The 19072-nt window shown below is 36.2% G+C and overlaps 1 protein-coding gene across 1 annotated transcript; it reads left to right on the top strand.

Moving 5' to 3' along the window:
* The first annotated feature begins 1169 nt into the window (after nt 1-1169).
* GLYATL3 (glycine-N-acyltransferase like 3) lies at nt 1170-18618 on the top strand. The gene is made up of 6 exons (XM_041727269.1): nt 1170-2322; nt 5420-5537; nt 9877-9984; nt 10904-11030; nt 15145-15271; nt 17052-18618. The coding sequence occupies exons 2-6, from the start codon at nt 5460-5462 to the stop codon at nt 17464-17466; spliced, it is 855 nt and encodes a 284-aa protein (XP_041583203.1). The 5' UTR covers nt 1170-2322; nt 5420-5459; the 3' UTR covers nt 17467-18618.
* The last annotated feature ends 454 nt before the right edge of the window (nt 18619-19072 follow it).

Raw genomic sequence — 19072 nt, 5'->3', positions numbered from 1 at the left:
GCAATCCAAAACATACACAATATTTTCTTCAAAGGCTAAGTTTGTTATACTCTTTGTGAAGAATTTAAGAGTTAATTACAGACCCAAATAAAATTAAAATTCAACTGCACATGATCCCAACAATTCAGATGGCTATCCTCCTATGTAGTAGCTTCACTCACCTATGTTCTCATACAAGTCATGCCAACTATAGTATAACTTCTCACCACAACAAGTGGAGAGTGCCACTTGCCACAAACTTTCAAGTCTAAAACATACAAATTTTGGAAGATATATAGTATAAGTACATAGTGTAAAAGAAAGAAGGTAAGTTATGACTTGGGAGGCAAATAGGTGTCTTGTACAGACAAATGGAAGAACTTAGTGTGCTGTCAGTATTTGAAATTCTTATTTTATAGGAACCCTTCCATTTTCCCCAATTTTAATTTGGGCATGTGTTTAACAAAACAGGTTTTGCTTAAATATTAGACACCTAAACTGGAACCTAAAATTAAAGAATTTACTTTCCTTTATTTGTTTGGATAGAATTTCCTGGCATTCTCCACCAAAACTAAATGCAGGTGCGCCTTTCAAACTTATTATGTAAATCAGGTTGGCTTAGTTTACAAACATAAGTCTTCTAAATCCTCTCATGTTTCATTCATTGTCAAGAAATACTTCACTTTGAGGAAGGGAGAAGAAAGAAGCAAAGGCAGAGAGAAATTTAGAATAAATAAAATTTTAAAAAAATAAGATTTGCTGCCACAGAATGTATTTCTTTGCTACTAAACCCCACCTTGAAGTTGGCTTTGAGATTCTCTCTGCCCCTCCCCCCACTCACTCTCAAATAAATAAATTTCTGCCAGGCAGATTTTATTTATTTATTTATTTAAATAAAACAGATTAATTAAATAAAACATAAAAAAATAATTAAATAATAATAATTATATAATAATTAAAATAATAATAATTAAAAATAAAAAATTAATTAAATAAAAAAATAAAAATTAATTAAATAAATAATTAATTAAATAAAACAGATTTTATTTATTTATTTATTTAAATAAATAAATATTTATTTATTCATTCCTGAGAAACAGGCAGAGACATAGAGGGAGAAGCAGGCTCCCCAAAGGGAGCCTAATGCGGGACTCCATATCAGGACTCTGGGATCACGACTTGAACCAAAGGCAGATAGTCAACCACTGAGCCACCCAGGTGCCCCTAAATAAATTATTTTTTAATTATCAATATACTAGGATCAAAAAAACCAGTCTGCTTTTGACATTCAGTAATTGGCATCTAATACCTTTTCTCCAGTCACTTTCAGCTATCAGCTACCCACTGTGTTACTTAAACAAGCACCTTCAAGTAAAGAATACCCCAGGGACACCTGGGTGGCTCAGTTGATTAAGGATCAGACTACTGATTTCAACTCCGGTCATAATCTCAGGGTCATGAGTTCAAGCCCAGCCTGGGCTCTGCCTTCAGCAGGGATTCTGCTTGAGGTTCTCTCCTGTCCCTCCCCTACTGCCCCCCCTCAAATAAATAAATATTTTTAAAAGGGGGGGAATGCATTGAGTTTCCCCATCATTCGATCTTGACTTTAAGAGACATAAAGATGACAAACAGTATCCTCCCATGTGACCACATTCAAATTGAAGCACTCTTCATATGTCATTGAGACATTCATACTGTTTATTATCCCAAAGTTCAGGTATTGTGTTGGGGGCCAAGATGCCTATGTAAGTGTTGGCTTATCGTTTAAAATTGCAGCCATTTGAGGGAAGCAAATAAACTGATGTTACATTTAAAAGAATAGAGTAAGAGAATTAAAATGATCAAAAATACTCTCAATTCCACAAGTATACTTTATTTTTTAGACATTACCCCTTTGTCAGCTTTGGAAATTTAGGATAGCAAAATCATTTCCTTCAAAATAGATAAAAAAGATATAAGAAGTCAGTACCTCTTTGTCATTTCTTTATTGTACCCCATCCACCTGTGTCCCATTCCTTTCTGTTCTCTTTCATGAGATCTTAACAGATAGTTGGTTTGGGGTCCAGAAAATGTCCATCTTTAAATCAAGGTTAGTATTCACTGTTTTTTACACCATAAGTCTAAATGTGATAGAAAGAAGAGGTGGAGTGAAAATACTAGTGCTGTATGTATGATGATTTTCACCTGACACCATAAACTCCTCCCTACTACAGGTGTGGACACTTTTTTTTCCCCTTTCCTCTTTCCACTAAGGACTAATTAGGGACGTAGGCTTGAAGAATAAAGTCACCATTTATGAAGAAGGAACCACTACCCTGATACAAACTGAACTTTCAACAGCAGGTAAGCATTTATTCATTAAAATAACATTTCAAATCATTGATTATAATTGCAAGAAAAAATGAGAGAAATAGGGGAGATGAATTTCAGTATTACACAGGAAGAATATATCATCAGGTTTATAGGAAAAGATGTTTGCTTTTTGTTTTACTGTTTTAAATTTTAATATGAGGAAAAGAAGCATTACAGAATATAAAATTATTTGCACTGATAGGGGCACAACTAGAGAAACAGATAAAAGAGGCGTCTCTAAAGAGAAAGCCTATCAGCTGAAAAATAATTACTAGCATTGGATCAGAGGTGCTTTAAAAAACTCGATTTCCTCATTAACAAATGTTCACCATTGTACTGTAAGTGCTATATTATCTTTATAAAAACAGAGATTTTATACTTTATTTATTTATAAGAAAGGCCTCCCAGGAGAGTGTTGTTTTCACTGTCCAATTAATGTTAAAATATTTTAGGTGCCTGTTGTGTGCTGAGGGACATTTCAGTGCCCCAAATAAACTTAATCCCTAAAACTTAAATGAGTATAATTACATTCTTTGACAAAGATTTCAGTTAGTCTGTTGTTGATAACAGTTGAGCCAGAGGAATTACAAGTCTTCACCTTCCAATTCTAGAACAGATATGAATTATAGGGAATTTATAATTGATTGGTGGTATTATGACCCTCTGATCTTATAGCTTTCAGAATTAATGGTTGTCATTAAGACTTTTTAATGTAATTCAAAAATCTGTAAAATATATTTTCTGTCTCTATGAGAATTCCTGCATTCTGTTTTGTGGCCTTCAAAAAATATATATTTCATAAAAGAAAGGTCCTTATGAAATTCATCATTGTTTACTGAAAGATCATTGTCCAATGGTGTTCATTAATTATAATGCCCTCTCTGTTTGAACCCATGGGAGAAATGATTCTCTGATTTTAATGTCATCAGTGTTTGTCTCCTTGCATAATTCGTGAATTGAAAGAGCTTCTTAATCTAGAAAGGAATATTGAAGCCAGATCAAGGAGGGTTTTGATTATTTAGAAGTTAGAGAATTTCATTTAGCGATAGTACAAGTGAAAAGTCAAGCAAATGCTATATGGTAAAGAGCATAAGAATAATGTTTTAAAGATTTATTTATTGTACTTAAAAACATTTTTTTAAGATTTTATTTATTTCTGACAGAGTGAGAGAGAGCACGAGCAGAGGGGGCGTGAGGGTGGTGGAGTGGGAGAAGCAGACTCCCAGCTGAGTTGGGAGCTGGACATGGGGGTCCATCCCAGGACCCTGAGATCATGACCTAAGCCGAAATCAAGAGCCGTGCCCCAAGAGCATAAGACTAATTGTATGGACAAGCTGAACCATGTAACTAATCATGTTTGTTTCTCTTGTTGTTGGCTGCTAGAAAGCTTATAGTACAAAATGTGCTCTACCTACTGCTAATACACTTGATTCTCATTGTGGTAGTTATGTTGCATAATGCCACAGGGATCACCGTTGGTAGGGAAAACATAAGATTAGGTTTCTGCAAGTCTTTAATCACAACATTTTTATCAGAATATCAACACATAACCTTGTTTATGTGTATTTCTGTTTAAAGACACATTATTTAATACATACTGTTGATTTTTTTATCATTGAATTCAGAGGCAAGGGCATTATAATTCACATTTGAAGGAAGTTTATGTAACACATGTATCTTCTTGGTAAGACACATCACAGTCTGCACATAAGAACACTAGACAGCTGTTGAGTACTATGCTTGGGGCCATTTTAAAATAGTGAAATCACCAACAGAAAGCAAATAAATATTTAGAGTACAAGAGCTGGAACAGGAAGTCAGCTTCTGCAACTTCAATTGATAATGTTGGCACTGGAGATTCACATACATCCGTAAATAACTGTGAAAGCACTGTGAGTATTGATTTAAAGGGCTCCAGGTAAATTTTAGCACGTAGGTGAATTCACAAATATGGAATCCACAAATAAAGAGTATTAACTTGGGCAGCCCAGGTGGCTCAGCAATTTAGCACCGCCGTCAGCCCAGGGCGTGATCCTGGAGACCCGGCATGGAGTCGCACATCAGGCTCCCTGCATGGAGCCTGCTTCTCCCTCTGCCTGTGTCTCTGCTTCTCTCTTTCTCTCTCTCTGTCTCTCATGAATACATAAATAAATCTTTAAAAAAATAAAGAGTATTAACTTTATATGTAAGACTATAGTCCATTTGCTTTACCTGCTGGCATGTACGTTTATTTCTACCTTGCCTGAATTTTAATTTAAACTTAATTTTTCTTAATATATTTTACCCTGTTGCAAATATAGAGGGAAAAAATATGTTTTAAATCAGTCAAGACTTGATTGGAACTTTGGGGGAAAAATGCTTTCTTAGGGACAAAAAGCAGGAGATACGTAGCCCCCAAATCTAGAAAATATAATTATATATCAACGGTTGAATTATATACATTGTATTAAGTCCCTTTTTCATTCCTTGGTTTTATCTAACTAAAATGAGCCTCAGCCTTTGCTCACATCTGATTTTTCATCTTCAATCTAGGTGTTTCTCTGCAAGTTGTTCACCTGACCCACTCACGTCGTTTTCTGGTCTTTGCCCCACATTGTGAAAAGGAGTATCTCTACTTAACCCTAAGACTCTTACTCTGAGTTTCCTATCATCCATTCAGCAACTACTTAGAATGCCTTTTACTATGTGCCAGGCCCTGTAGATGCTGGGGATACAGTGGAGCACAAAGCAGATGTATCCTTCCTTCTTTTACCTCCCAGTCTGAGACATACTTAATGAAAACACAAATAAATGTGTCATTACAACTACTACTATGTCCTAAAGGAAGAGTTTAGCGTACAGTGAATGTGTATCATAGAAAGACTTAACCCAGTATGGATACTCACTTCTATCCAGGATTCGGTCATTAACATTTCCTATTTCCACCTGTTCTCTGCTTTACCCACTCCAGTGCCTCTCTTCTTCCTTCTTCTCCCCTCTTCAGAGGGAGCAGCTGCATTTCAAATTACATCCAGTGAAAACAGGACTTCAAGGATATTCCTCAGGAGATTCAAATGTTAACAAGCAAAAACTAAACATATACCTTCAGGTTTTTAATTAGGTGTGGAATTGCTAGAGCTCTGGAGAAGATGCAAGTGCTAAACTGTTCTACCAAATTACTGATACTGGAAAAAATGTTGAAGAGTCACTTTCCTGAATCACTCAAGGTATTCTACATTTAAGAGCTTTCTTTAATTTCTTTCTTTTATTAATCTATGAAGTAATATTAGACTTGTGGCTGTTTCCCAATTTTTTTCGATGTCAGGACTTTCTTGGAGCACTTATTAAACAGTTTCCCAGTCCCCTCCTGCTAGACTGATTCCATCCATGCATTGTAGATACAGCCCTGATTTTTTGTCACTTTAAATTACTTTTAGGAAAACTTGGGTGGTGATGGACTAGATTATTTCTAAGGTAAACTCGAGTTTTAAAATTTTTTTAATGGCAGAAGGGTATGGATTAAGTGTCATTGCTCATAAGAACATAACCTAGGTTTATGATGGAGCTGAGGTTCAGGGGTCATTATAAAATTTTTCTGACTATTTTCAACATCTTAATTATTGAAGTTTTTTTCAATGGTTTTGTTGGTCATTAAGCCTCTATCTGTCGAAGTTGGCTCAATGTCCATGAGGGCCTGCTGACAACTCAGAGCTACTGTGGAAGAGGAAACTGATCAGAGATTACAAATTAATGTGAGATTAAAAATATTTTAAGCACTTGGAGAAAAAATGCAGAATGCAAAGAAATTGTCTTTGAAGGCTGAGATTCTTGATCAAAGAGATAGCCGTACAAATATGAGTGGCAGGTCGAAAATAGCTCAGTATTAAGAGTATTTGACTGCAAATGTGAGTGGCCTGCTATTAATCCAGAAGAGATATAATGAATCATAATTGCTAAAGACAGAGACCAGAAACCTGTGTTTTTGGCACACACCCTGCATAATCTTTGTTTACACTAAACTTTAACAAGTGATCTAGAGCACTGTACTGGGTTGATTAAATCTAATCATCTTGCCTTATGGATCATGTTTAACCTATGTGTGCTAGAGAAAAACTGATTGATAATCTGGAATTGTATGGCTAAAAGAATACCAAATGGACAATCTGACTGGAAATTTCCCATTTTGAATGCATACACTGTGGCAAATCAATGTTTGGCCCACTCTTTTGCCAGAAAGAACTAAAAAGCTTTTGGTGACCTTCACAGGTAACCTTCTAAGATATAATCATCAAGACAAATGATGGGCACCTACATTATAAATATTATATTTGGATAGTAATTTAGCAGACAGATAATTTTAATTTGTTTTATCCTTCCAACAACTTTGTAAGATGTCCATTAACCCATTTTAGAAATGAATAAGTTGGAATCCAAAAAAGATAAAAGCAAGTAAAGAATTGGTTAAATCTCAGTTTCTTTGTTTTCATATTTACTACTTTTCACATAACAGCTTAGCTACCAGATGCCCAGGTGTAGATATTGACTTTTTTTTGACACCTCCCATACTGTTTGCCGTGGGGCTTTGCTCATAATAATTCTCAATAAACTGTTGTTGGTCACTGGCAATGTTATAAAATAATTACTTATTAACCCTCACCTGTTCCAATCTTATTTTTTAAGGATCTCTGAATTCAAATTAGTTGAGTTGATCCAAATAGTATGTATCATTTTTTTAAAAATATCTTTCACATTATCTCAGTGAGCTTTATATATTTTATTTTATTTCACATTATCTCAGTTGAGCTTTATAAAACCTATTAATCCCTGTGTAATATTAATACCTCTAAATAGGCAGGTATTAACATAATTTTACGGGTGATATTACTAAATCTCTTCCTGTATGTAAGTGCAAGAGTTCAGATTTAAATCCAAGTTATCAGATTACAAACTGCGTGGTTGTTTGTTTGGTTTTTTTTGTTTGGTTTTGTTTTTTTAAAGGTTTGCTTCTCATAACACTATTTGAAATAAGAGATAAATAAACGTGAAGGCTAGGCACAAATGAATGGCTTACTTGTATAATCTTCTCTTTAATAGCTGCTTAGCTTATCTTTAAGTCTCTTTGTCTTACTTCAATTATTGCATTGTTGTATAATGCCTAGCTTGGGTTCTCTGACCATACTTTCAAAATTCCTCTTCTATTTACACTATGCCCTTTAGAGAATAAAAACGATAAAGAATAAAATGTTTTGATGGTCACACTGCCTCCATTTTTTGAGGCTATGGGTATGTATTTTATCTTTTTTTTTCTTTTTTAAAATTTTTAAATTCCAGTTAACTTACAATGTAATATTAGTTTCAGGTATACAATTCAGTGATTCAACACTTCCATACAACACCCGGTGCTCATTACAAGTGCACTCCTTAATCCCCATCACCTATTTCACCATCCCCCCACCTACCTCATGTTAGTATTTCAGTAATTAAATATCTCTCCAAATTTCTTTCACAAACTCCAACTGCTCATTCCTCCAGCAAGCATCCTTACTTCCCCTAGCTACTTCCCATCTCCTCACAGCACTCACCTTTTGAATAAATAGCTGTCAAAAGCATTTGTTTTGTTATTCTCAACTAATGCCAAATCTTTCAGTCAGCTGAAAATCTCTTACAAACAGGTCATGTTTTTTTTTTTTTCTTTCACAATCTGAATATTGGAAAGAACATTTTTTTTTAATTTTTTTATTTATTTATGATAGTCACGGAGAGAGAGAGAGAGAAAGGCAGAGACACAGGCAGAGGGAGAAGCAGGCTCCATGCACCGGGAGCCCAACGTGGGATTCGATCCCGGGTCTCCAGGATCATGCCCTGGGCCAAAGACAGGCGCCAAACCACTGCGCCACCCAGGGATCCCCTCTAAACATTTTTAAACCTCTAAACATTCCACTCATATACTAAGCTCCATCTTTGAAAAGAGATATATGGTTTCTTCATGGGAATAAACATTTTAATAAACTTATGATTATGTATAATTAAGATTGGCAGCCCCAGAATTTAAAGAGAAAAAGCATGATCCTTCCATGTTAATTTGATTCTCAGATTTTCACTAAGTATTAGCCCAACTAAATTTGAAAAGATACATTCTATGAAAGATTTGAGTGAGGTCCCAGACTGGGCCAGACAGAAGAGAGTTGAATAATGTTCTAGGTATTGAGGTAAGTGATTTGAATCAAGATGTGATAAAAGAGGTAAGATGTAGGTTCCAATGCCCTTATAATTTAGTTTTCACTGAAGTATAACACATTCTAAAGGTGCACACAACGTAATTATGTAAGTCTCTGAATTTTCATAGAGTAAATATCTGTACAACCTGCAATCCAATAAAGAAAGCATTACTTCAGACGTGGTTTCTCCCTATCCCACCCCCCAGTGCCCTTTTCCAAACATTATCTTTCCTTGCTCCCCAAAAGTAACCACCATCCTGACTTCTAAAGCCATAATTTGGTTTTATCTGTTTCTTAATAAAATATAAATTGGAGCACATAGGATATCTTTTTGTATCTACATTCTTTTGCTCAACATTAAGTTTCTGTTTTATAATCCATAGTATGAATATACTGCAATGTATTCATTTTGTCCCCTGCTTATGGAGACTTACACTGTTTTCACTTTCTATTTATTATGAAAATACTGCTAGGAACACTAGCCTGGAGCTCATCTCTCCTTGTTACAACCACAATTATCTCTTCTATGTAAGCACCCATAGCATATGAAAGTGGTTTTGTAGGGCAAGCATCTATGATTCTTAGTGGAGAAAAATATGAAAAAAATATGAAAGGCCACAGAACAGAATTCTATTTTTTTTAAAGATTTTTGTTCATTTATTCATGAGAGACACACAGAGAGAGGCAGAGACAGGCAGAGGGAGAAATAGGCTCCCTGCAGGGGAGTCCCATGCGGGATTCAACTCAAGGACCCTGGGATCACACCCTGAGCTGAAGGCAGATGCTTAACCACTGAGCCACCCAGGTGTTCCCAGAATCCTAACATTCAGTATTGTTTAGTCAACAACCAGTTGATCCACTGTGTCACACTCCATGTATGTAATAATGAATAAGACATAATTACAACCCTCAGGGAATGCTTATAGAGCCTCACTCCATGAAATCTGAAAAGCAGGGGGCTTTTTTGGGAAGGGGGATTACCCTCAATGATTATTAGCCCTAAATCCATATATCAGATTCTGATTCATTTTGTAAGTATGTATTATTGATCTGTGTGCCATTTACTCAGCATGTTGTTTCGGTACCTCTCGCTGTACAGTAAAAACCTAAGTTTGGGGAGAGTTTTCTTAGGCTTTCCTAGACTTTTACAGTTTTCATGTATAGTAATGAAAAAGCAAGAGAAAGGTTTGTATGTGTGCATGTTGTATATATAGGTGTATATATAGGTGTATATAATTTCCCCTCTCATGGCCACAATTATACCATAGAAGAAGAAGTGGAAACGGTAACATGAAACTGAAAGAATTAGTAATGTGATTGGCTTGTCTCTCTGGGTTCTCTGGCTCAGGTTTATGGAGCAGTGATGAACATAAATCGTGGGAATCCCTTTCAAAAAGAAGTGGTAGTGGATTCATGGCCAGACTTCAAAGCTGTTATCACCCGGCGTCAGAAAGAGGTACAGGTTTAAAAGGCTAAAACAAAAACAAACCCCCAAAACCGGAGTTGACATCAACTAAAAAGAAAAGATTAGGTAAAGGCAATATTACAATCGTCACAGCCATATATATTAGCATAAGGAGCTACATATTTCACCATTAGTTCTTTTTTAAGACTTTATTTGAGAGAGAGAACGTGTTCACAAACAGTGGGAAGGGGCAGACGGAGAAGCAGACTCCTCGTTGAGTAGGGAGCCTGATGTGGGGCTTGATTTCAGGACCCTGAGATCATGATCTGAGCCAAAAACATGCTTAACCACTAAGCCACCTAGGTGCCCTTCACCATTAGTTTCTAATTTGATTGTCTTTGGAGTATCAGGCATATGAAAAATGTGTTCAATAGTGTTTCTTCAGTGTTTCACAATTTCTAGAAGAATGAAGCATACATACTTCTGCATACTCATTTTTCCTCTGGTTTGATGATTGCTGAGGACCAATGACTTTGGTCATGTGGGTAAATACATAAGAAGATTGAAAAGGATGACATCTACCCCATTCTTTGAGGACAAGGGGAAGCTCACATGATCAAATGTGCTACACTGACCACATAGGAAAGTTCTGAGAGTTATATTTAAGGTGTCTCCATTAAGTTATACACTTTTCATTTTTATAAATAAATAAAATACCAGAAAAATATGAAATACATATCTTAAAATTTCCCAAATACCAGAAATATAATCAAGCAAAAGTTCCAAAATTTCTGTTCTTTCCCTCACTATAGTATATTAGCCACATTCCCATTTAGCCATTGTTAATAGATGGCTAATTTTGGTAACAGGAATTATCTAGACATATGTAGTCAATGGTATCTAATCTATCTGGGATTTGAGTTACCTAGAGAATATATGTATGTTTTTATGATTATGTCTTCTGTCCCAGGCTGAGACAGACAACCTGGACCATTATACTAATGCCTATGCTGTGTTCTACAAGGATGTCAGGGCTTACCAACAGCTATTGGAAGAACGTGATGTTATCAACTGGGATCAAGTTTTTCAAATACAAGGTGACATCAAGTGCAAGACATTAGGCAGTCTTTTTTTTTCTTCTCATTTTTGTTATACATGTCAGATAGATATATTTCACATATATGATAATATATATGATAATGTCCACATAAGTGGACAAATTCATATATATACATTTTATGTACTTAAAATTTACACATTATGTTTTGTAAGAACACTTGTTTTACTCCTAATGAGGCTTGGCCTTTCGGGTAAGTAGAGGACGTTTAAATGGGGCTGCTTTCAAGTGATATTTCCCCCCACTGTTACTGTAATATGGATATCACTAAGTATCACAGCATATGTTTCTTTATTACTCTTAATCATTTCCTGTCACAATCTTTTAAAGTGACTCTAACTTAACTATAAGCCAATAGGTAGGTCTTTTCTTCTTTCTGAAGCAGGTGATTCTGGAAAGAGATAATTAACTGATTTGCATATGATATCTGACATGATTTAGTAAGATAAGAGTATATTTGAGATCCAAGGAGATAATTGCATGGAAGTCAATGCTAGTGGAAGAATTTTGGCCAAGTCCAAATTAGATTTAGAGTTTCTGATAGTGTGCATGGACAATTTCAGCTTCAGTGTATCACTTTTTCAACTTTTCATAACAATTGGGGGATGATACAGTCAATGAAGTTACTGTGTTTAACTTTTCCTTTGAAAGTGAATTCCTTGATCATTTGGTAGCAAGGGAGGATTCCTCGTGCTAGAAATACAAAGTCTGATAATTTTTTTCAGCAGCAAACAACTGAGGCCCTCTCACAAGGAAAAAGTTCCTACCTACCTGCAAATAATGACCAATGCATATTCATAACCTAAAGATTTGGGGTGTTTTATCACATCCATTTGGAAATGCTCAAAAAGGTGTTATAGTAGAAGTTCTAAACTATCTCTCACTTTTACATATTTACCTCAGTTACACTAGTTAGACATGAGACATGGTTCTACCACTCATTTAGCCAAACTAGGAAAATGTTTTCACCATTATTACTTTAATGTGGAAATGAGTATATCTTTTCCTTGGTGTGAAAAATCATGGCAGTAATCGGATAGATGGTGGTGCTATAGGCCCACTCTCCTCAAATCACCTGCAGCCATCATTAGGAAGAGAACATCTCTATAATTGCCAGTATTTTTTCCCCCAGCAGGCTGAGCTGCTAGTCATGAGTCAGGTATCGTCATTTAAATTGACACAGTCATCCTTCCTGAAGTTTAGTGGGGACAGATGTAAGTTAATAGCACCTAAAATAGCTGGAGTGTTAAAGTCCTCTCATTTAGCATGTAATCAGTGTAGGGCATTACCTTTGGCCACTGATGTGGCCTCTTGGCTATTGGCTTCTATGGTAAGAACTACAGTTTCCTTGAAATACTGAGTAGCTTCAAAGAAATCATCAGTATCTTCACTATTTTTAACCAGAGCACCTAAAGAGTGCTATTTCCAAAACATACCCAAATCATGAACAACTCCAAAGACCTACTACTGCCATAGAAATGGCCAATCTTTTATCTTGCGCCACAGAGCTACTGGTTGGGCTGCCTGGATAGATTAAAAATTAGGCAATGGAGGGGCATGTGGGTGGCTCAGTGGTTGAGCATCTGCCTTTGGCTCAGGTCATGATCCTGGAGCTCTGGGATCGAGTCCCGCATCAAGCTCCAGGGAGCCTGCTTCTCCTTCTGTCTATGTCTCTGCCTTTCTCTGTGTGACTCTCATGAAAAAGTAAGTAAAATCTTAAAAAAAAAAAAAAAAAAAAAAAGGCAATGGAGCAACTTCAGTGCCTGGTGTTCAGAGTAACAGCACACTCTACACAGGAATACCTTTGTCATTTTTAATCTAAGAGCCACCCATAAACAATATTAAATCAGGGTTAACCCACTGAGTCAAACTCTTTGTGTTGGCCATGGGAGAATAGGTAATGAAAAAGTATACAGTTACCCAGACAGGCCAGGCTCTTTTGTTCACTAGTAGTTGCATGGACATAAGAGAGCTCATTTACATGAGCACTAAACTAAAAGTTTCAGAAGCCTGCTTGCTGGTACTATGGTCCAATAAACTATGATTCAGTAAATGGCCTGAGTTCTGTCTTTTCCAATTAGTAAGTCTTTCCTGTCTGAGGAGGTAGGGTAGACAAAGACAGGACAGTCGATGCAAGTTCCTTCTGTGAGCAAGGAGAAAATAATTTGTTAAAATGGTAATCTACACAAAGGACAGAAGGACATGGTCAGCAACACCATGGAGAGATAATCAGCAAAATCCAAACTATGGAAATTCTACCAACAAACTGGATTCTTCAACAAATAAATTGAAAGGATTTTTAAAGAGGGGTGGGGAGAAGATACAGATATTGAAAGAAAACCTGTAGATGAAAAGATTTACCAGACAAAAAGTGGACAAAATCTAATAATAGTGCTTATGGACTCACACTTGCAAAATAAAACTTAAAACAAGGACGTTATTTAGAGGACAGTGAGAGAATTGTGATTGGGAGAATGATAAGTAGAACGTGGTTAGTACATTAATAAGGGCACGTAATGTCATGAGCACATGTGTTATATAAGACTGTTGAGTCACTGAATTCTACCTCTGAAGCTAATAATACACTTTATGTTAAGTAATTTAATTTAAAGTTTAAAAAAAAGATGATTAATGAACTTTTATTTTGTGGCCTTAGTAGTAGTTAAAATATATAATAATTAAGTTATGAATTTGTCTTATGCAGTTTTCTCTGCTACATCTTATAATTTTAAAAAGTTTTATTAAAGAAATGTTAGTCTGGGCAGCCCAGGTGGCTCAGCAGTTTAGCGCCTGCCTTCATCCCAGGGCGTGACCCTGGAGACCCGGGATTGAGTCCCACGTCGGGCTCCCTGCATGGAGCCTGCTTCTCCCTCCGCCTGTGCCTCTACCTCTCTCTTTGTCTCCTCTCTGTGTATTCCCATGAATAAATAATAAAATCTTTAAAAAAAAAAAAAAAAAAGAAATGTTAGTCTGACTTTTAGAAAAAATTATTTCAGTCTAATTTAGAAAAAAGAAATTTTATTTGAACTACTATCCATACCCTTGGTTAGGATGAACTATATTTTCTCATAGTCTCTTGAATTACTTCAATGTAATTCCAGGTTATAATGTGGAATTCTAGCCACAACATCTATAATTTTTAATAGCAATAACTTGAATACCTACTTATCTCTTCGTAGATTTAACTCCCTGAGGGAGGAACCAAAGTTTAAATATCAGATTGTGTTCAACATGTCTTCCTATTCATGTAGTCCTGTATTCTTCAAGAGGATGTGACTTACTGGAAGGAGGAAAAAAGCCTTTAGATATGGATGGAAGTTGGAAAGTCAATTTCCAGAGGATAAAATTAATCAGGACCCAGAATGGAAAAGATAGAGCTGATAAGATTTTGGAGAAGCAGAGCAAGGCAGTTCTAAGTAACAGAAGCTAACATGCCAAGCAGTGAGCTCTATCAGAACAGAGACTGTAATTCTTGTGTTTCACTGTGATGCATTGCCCAGCATAGTGCTTTACATGCAAGTACTGAATGAAAATTTATACATAACATAGTATAGCTATGATAAATAAGTAGGATCCAAGTGAGTTAAGTTTAGGATAAATCTCACCAACTAAATTTATACCTTGATATTTCTGTAATGGACATCTAGGCAAGAGGCTGGAAGACTCTAAGTCAGAATGCCATGCCAAATAAATCTGAGTTCTTTTATGCTTCTAGCTATATGGTAGATTATAGACTTTTAGAGTTATAAAATTTCTCTTACCTTTAGGAGTTTAAGATCAGTCTGAGAAGTCAGAAAAATCAAGAAAATCCCACAAGCAATTCCAAATTCCTAAGGGATATTCCCATCAGAAAGGTTCATGGAAGATCACGATTATGTGAAACAACATGATGGGGATTTGAAAATCCCACACACTGTTTGAAAATCAGGCAGAGAGTAGCTGTAATAATTTATATATAAATATGTAATGGTTAGGATAATACAAGGTGGCAAACTGGTGGTATTGATGATACTTAGCATAAAAATACTGCAATGAATTTCCTTTTTTGTGTTTTCAAATAAAGTATATTTTTCATTATATCTTTCCATGTACAGGGCTGCAGAGTGAATTATATGATGTTTCCAAAGCTGTTGCCAACTCAAAGCAGTTAGGTGTAAAGCTTACTTCCTTCAAAGCTGTTCATTTTTCTCCTCATTCAACTCTGCCGGACACCAGTTCTCTGTATGTAGATCAAGTTTCTACGTGTGGGATGGGACTTAACTATATAGAAGTACAAATAGCAGTACCTGAAATACTTAGTATTATTAAGGAATATTTGGGTACCCTGGAGTAGGGACACGTAGTCTAGATATGTCTGTGTGTCTATATGTCTCTGGGTCTGTGTGTCTGTTTTTTTCTGCTGTGCTTAGCTGCTCATAAGTTCTTGAAATAATCAAATCAGCATCTTTGTGAGTAATGATGAATGAATCCAGGAGTCCTATATTTTCACTCTATACACAGAAAAATTATTGCTTGGTATGCTTCTCCTCCAAATAATTCCAAATAACCTCTGTTGTCTGAGCCCAAAGTGTTTATTGTTTTTTTCATGGTTCAGGGATAAGGATAAGTAACTGACTTATATGGGTCTATTCTATGCCAAGCACTGAATGCTTTAAATATATTACCTCTCGAACTCTTTTCATAACCCCATAAAGTATGGTATAATTCCCTTTTTGAACAGTCATTTCCCAAATTTGTATACTCTTTATTTTGGATACCCTGCCCTTCAGGTACAAGGTCATAGTCACTGATATAACTACTCCTGAAATACAGGTCTTAGCAATATTCTTATTTGCAGTGACATTTCTACCAGAGGCTTCTTTGCCTCAGGCTTCTCAGCCTTGTTTTAAGTTCATTTTCAAAAATTAAATTAAAACTTCTTCTAAGCCAGTAATTGCTTATATTTATTTATTGTTTACCCCTGCTTAGTGATTAGATTATTGGTCCAATGCCAGAGCCCATAGTATGCCTAGAATGTGAGCTAACACTGCTGAACCACTTACAAAAAGAAAACACAGGGGGACCTGGGTGGCTCAGTGGTTGAGCATCAGCCTTCGGTTCAGGGCGTGTCCCAGAGTCCTGGAATCAAGTCCCACATTGGGCTTCCTGCAGGGAGTCTGCGTCTCCCTTCTGCCTATGTCTCTGCCTCTGTGTGTGTGTGTGTGTGTGTGTGTGTGTCTCATGAATAAATAAATAAAATCTTAAGAAAAGAAAACACAAACTGTTACTTTATAAAGACCGTAGCACAAATGGCATTAGAAGTCATGGGAGATGGTCTTATGACATGGATCATTTCAAGAATAAAAGCAAATTCTGAAGCAAAACCAGTACCATAGGTTTTTAAGTAATCCATCTCAGGTCTTAGAAATTGCAGCAATTCCTATCTTTGTCTTTATCTCAATACTATGAGCTTTTAGACCTGTTTCCAGACCTTTAGGGGAAGGCCTAGAAAGATTAGTATTACTTGAGCATCTCTATATGCCTAGAAATGTTAAGCAATTTGTATTTCTTTTCTGACCATGGATGCATACAAATAGAAGTTCTATTCTAATACTTTTTTTTTTTTTTTTTTTTACCCAAGGAGAAGATTAGTGACCCAAGAATCTGGACTTACTCAAGGCTTCAGAGAGGGTGTCAACAGGCTTAGACTTAACAAGTCTGAGAACTGTTTTACAGAAAAATGAAATACCCTAATCTATATGAAGGCAATAAGAAATGGGGGTAAAATTAGAAGGAAAGATTTAAATCCCATATAATGAGTATTTTGTCCTATCAGAAATGAAACCCTGAGAGATGTTCATAAGTGGGAAGTGATAGATTCTAATCCATTGAAAAAATTTTGGTATTTGATAAGTACATCTCTGGGATTGTTTTTCAGTTTGAATCAGTATAAAAAGACAAGTAGCTGTTTGTAGTCATATGATCCCAAGTTTACATTTCTTCTCATTTTGTTTTCTTCTAGAATGAGTTCTCCCCCACGGCTAACATACCTGAGCGTTACTGATGCTGATCTACTCAACAGGACTTGGTCACGAGGAGGCAATGAACAGTGTCTCCAGTACATCAAAAACCTCATCTCTTGCTTCCCCAGTGTATGTGTCCGTGATGACAAGGGAAACCCAGTCTCTTGGTCTCTCACAGACCAGTTTGCCACTATGTGCCATGGCTATACCCTGCCAGAGTATCGCAGGAAAGGTTATAGCCGGCTGGTGGCCCTCACGCTGGCCAGGAAGTTGCAAAGCCGGGGATTCCCCTCTCAGGGCAATGTCCTGGATGACAACCTGGCATCCATAAGCCTCCTGAAGAGTGTCCATGCTGAGTTCTTGCCCTGTCGTTTTCACAGACTTATTCTTACCCCTGCAGCTTTCTCTGGCTAAGTTTAGCTCTAGCCTATTGAAACTTCAGGCATTTTCTTCCTTTCCCTGATGATACATATACTCCTTAACTGGCAACGAGGAGAATATTCAAACTGGAGTCAGAAGAATCTCAGGTTGCTGAAAGCAGCCTGGAAAAGACATGCAGGATCAGCCTGAGAAGCCTTCGCTCTCTGTGTGTCAGGTTTCTATGGTAAATAACTAGAGGTCAGAGATATCAGTGGCTGAGAAGAAGATAATTATCTTCCTTTGGGATCCACCGCAAGAAAAAGGTTCCAAATCCAGCAGTTCTCAGCAAAGTTATAGAAATGAAAGCCTGAAAACAGTGACTTAAAAGAAGCATGTGGCTACTGCTTTATTTTTGCTGCTTGGGCTTAGCTCTGTATTTTCACAACCACAGCTACTCCCCACTACCATACATACACTCCCCTGTGCCTGCTGTTGCTACGTCTCTCTAAACTCTTCCTACCACTTTTGATCCAGGTGCTCTGTAGAATAATCCTCCTTTTTTCCCCTTTAATTATTGGTTTTCCATTTCTGCTTACAACTCTAGCCTATAGTTCTTTTCTGGGAATGTTCAAATGCAGTGGTTCTCACATTTTAGGGTACTTCTAAACCACCTGGAGGGCAGATCTGCAACACAGTGGTGAAGCCTCTTCCCCACAATCCCTGATTCAGTAAGTCTTAGGGCCTGAGAATTTGCATTTTTATATAATTCCCACTGCTCGGTGGTCTTGAATGGAGGAATGAAGATATGGGCATTTTAAAAGCTAGAAACAGATGATACCAGCATAGGACTGGACCTTACCTATCACCTATTCCAGTTCCTTGTTTATAATCTGCTTTCTCATAAGAAATTATGTACATGTGAATGTGTGGTATGCAGATGCACATATAAATGTGCTTTCATAGATACACAAATATAAATACATTCCTTTTGTATTTTATATATGCATATTATAAACTCATAGAATTTTGATAACATAATAAACTTTAATTCTTTGTATATGAAAAATTTAAGGATCAGGGAGAATAAATGATTTTTTAAGACAATATAGATAATTGCTGTTAGATGTCAAGCCAGAATGCTGTCATTTTTATTTCAATCTATTTTTTTTTCACTAAATCATCTATCTTTTTTGTAAATTTAAATGCTTAAATGATTAAATACTTTCATCAGTCTTATATCATGAGGGTTTTTTGTGTTTTGTTTTTGTTTTTTTTTTTTTAGTTTGGGTTTCAATTGCTTTTGTGTGCATATTTATCTTTCAAGGACTGCAAAGGAAGAGGAGATAAGCATCACAAGCTGTGTTCCTCATTTGCAATAAAAGCAGGCACAAACACAATGGTCAGATTTGTCTAGTTTGTATAAAGTTGACTTCGCCATAGAAAAAAGTATTTTCTTATCTCAATAGAAGTCATAAAATCCCAGCTACAAAGATAAGGGAAGATCCAACTTTAGATGTTTATTCTGACAGAAGTAAATAAACTGAGAGAATCATTTTAATTAAAAAACACACACACACACACAAAAAAAAAACAAGACTCCTTGAGAATGATATATGCTTAGGTCATCCTGAGCTACTGGTTACCTGGAAACTTATCCTTG

The sequence above is a fragment of the Vulpes lagopus genome, chromosome 1 (genome assembly GCF_018345385.1).
Source record: "Vulpes lagopus strain Blue_001 chromosome 1, ASM1834538v1, whole genome shotgun sequence".
NCBI lineage: Eukaryota > Metazoa > Chordata > Mammalia > Carnivora > Canidae > Vulpes > Vulpes lagopus.
The sequence above is the reverse complement of the archived record's forward strand: the minus strand, read 5'-3'. Positions and strand labels throughout refer to the sequence as shown.

What these genes read in the sequence shown, in the direction of transcription:
- GLYATL3 (XM_041727269.1), top strand. Translation starts at nt 5,460, where the DNA reads ATGCAAGTGCTAAACTGTTCTACCAAATTACTGATACTGGAAAAAATG. An exon ending in ACTTTCCTGAATCACTCAAG is followed by an intron (nt 5,538 to 9,876) that starts GTATTCTACATT and finishes TCTCTGGCTCAG; the next exon opens with GTTTATGGAGCAGTGATGAA. An exon ending in CTGCCGGACACCAGTTCTCT is followed by an intron (nt 15,272 to 17,051) that starts GTATGTAGATCA and finishes GTTTTCTTCTAG; the next exon opens with AATGAGTTCTCCCCCACGGC.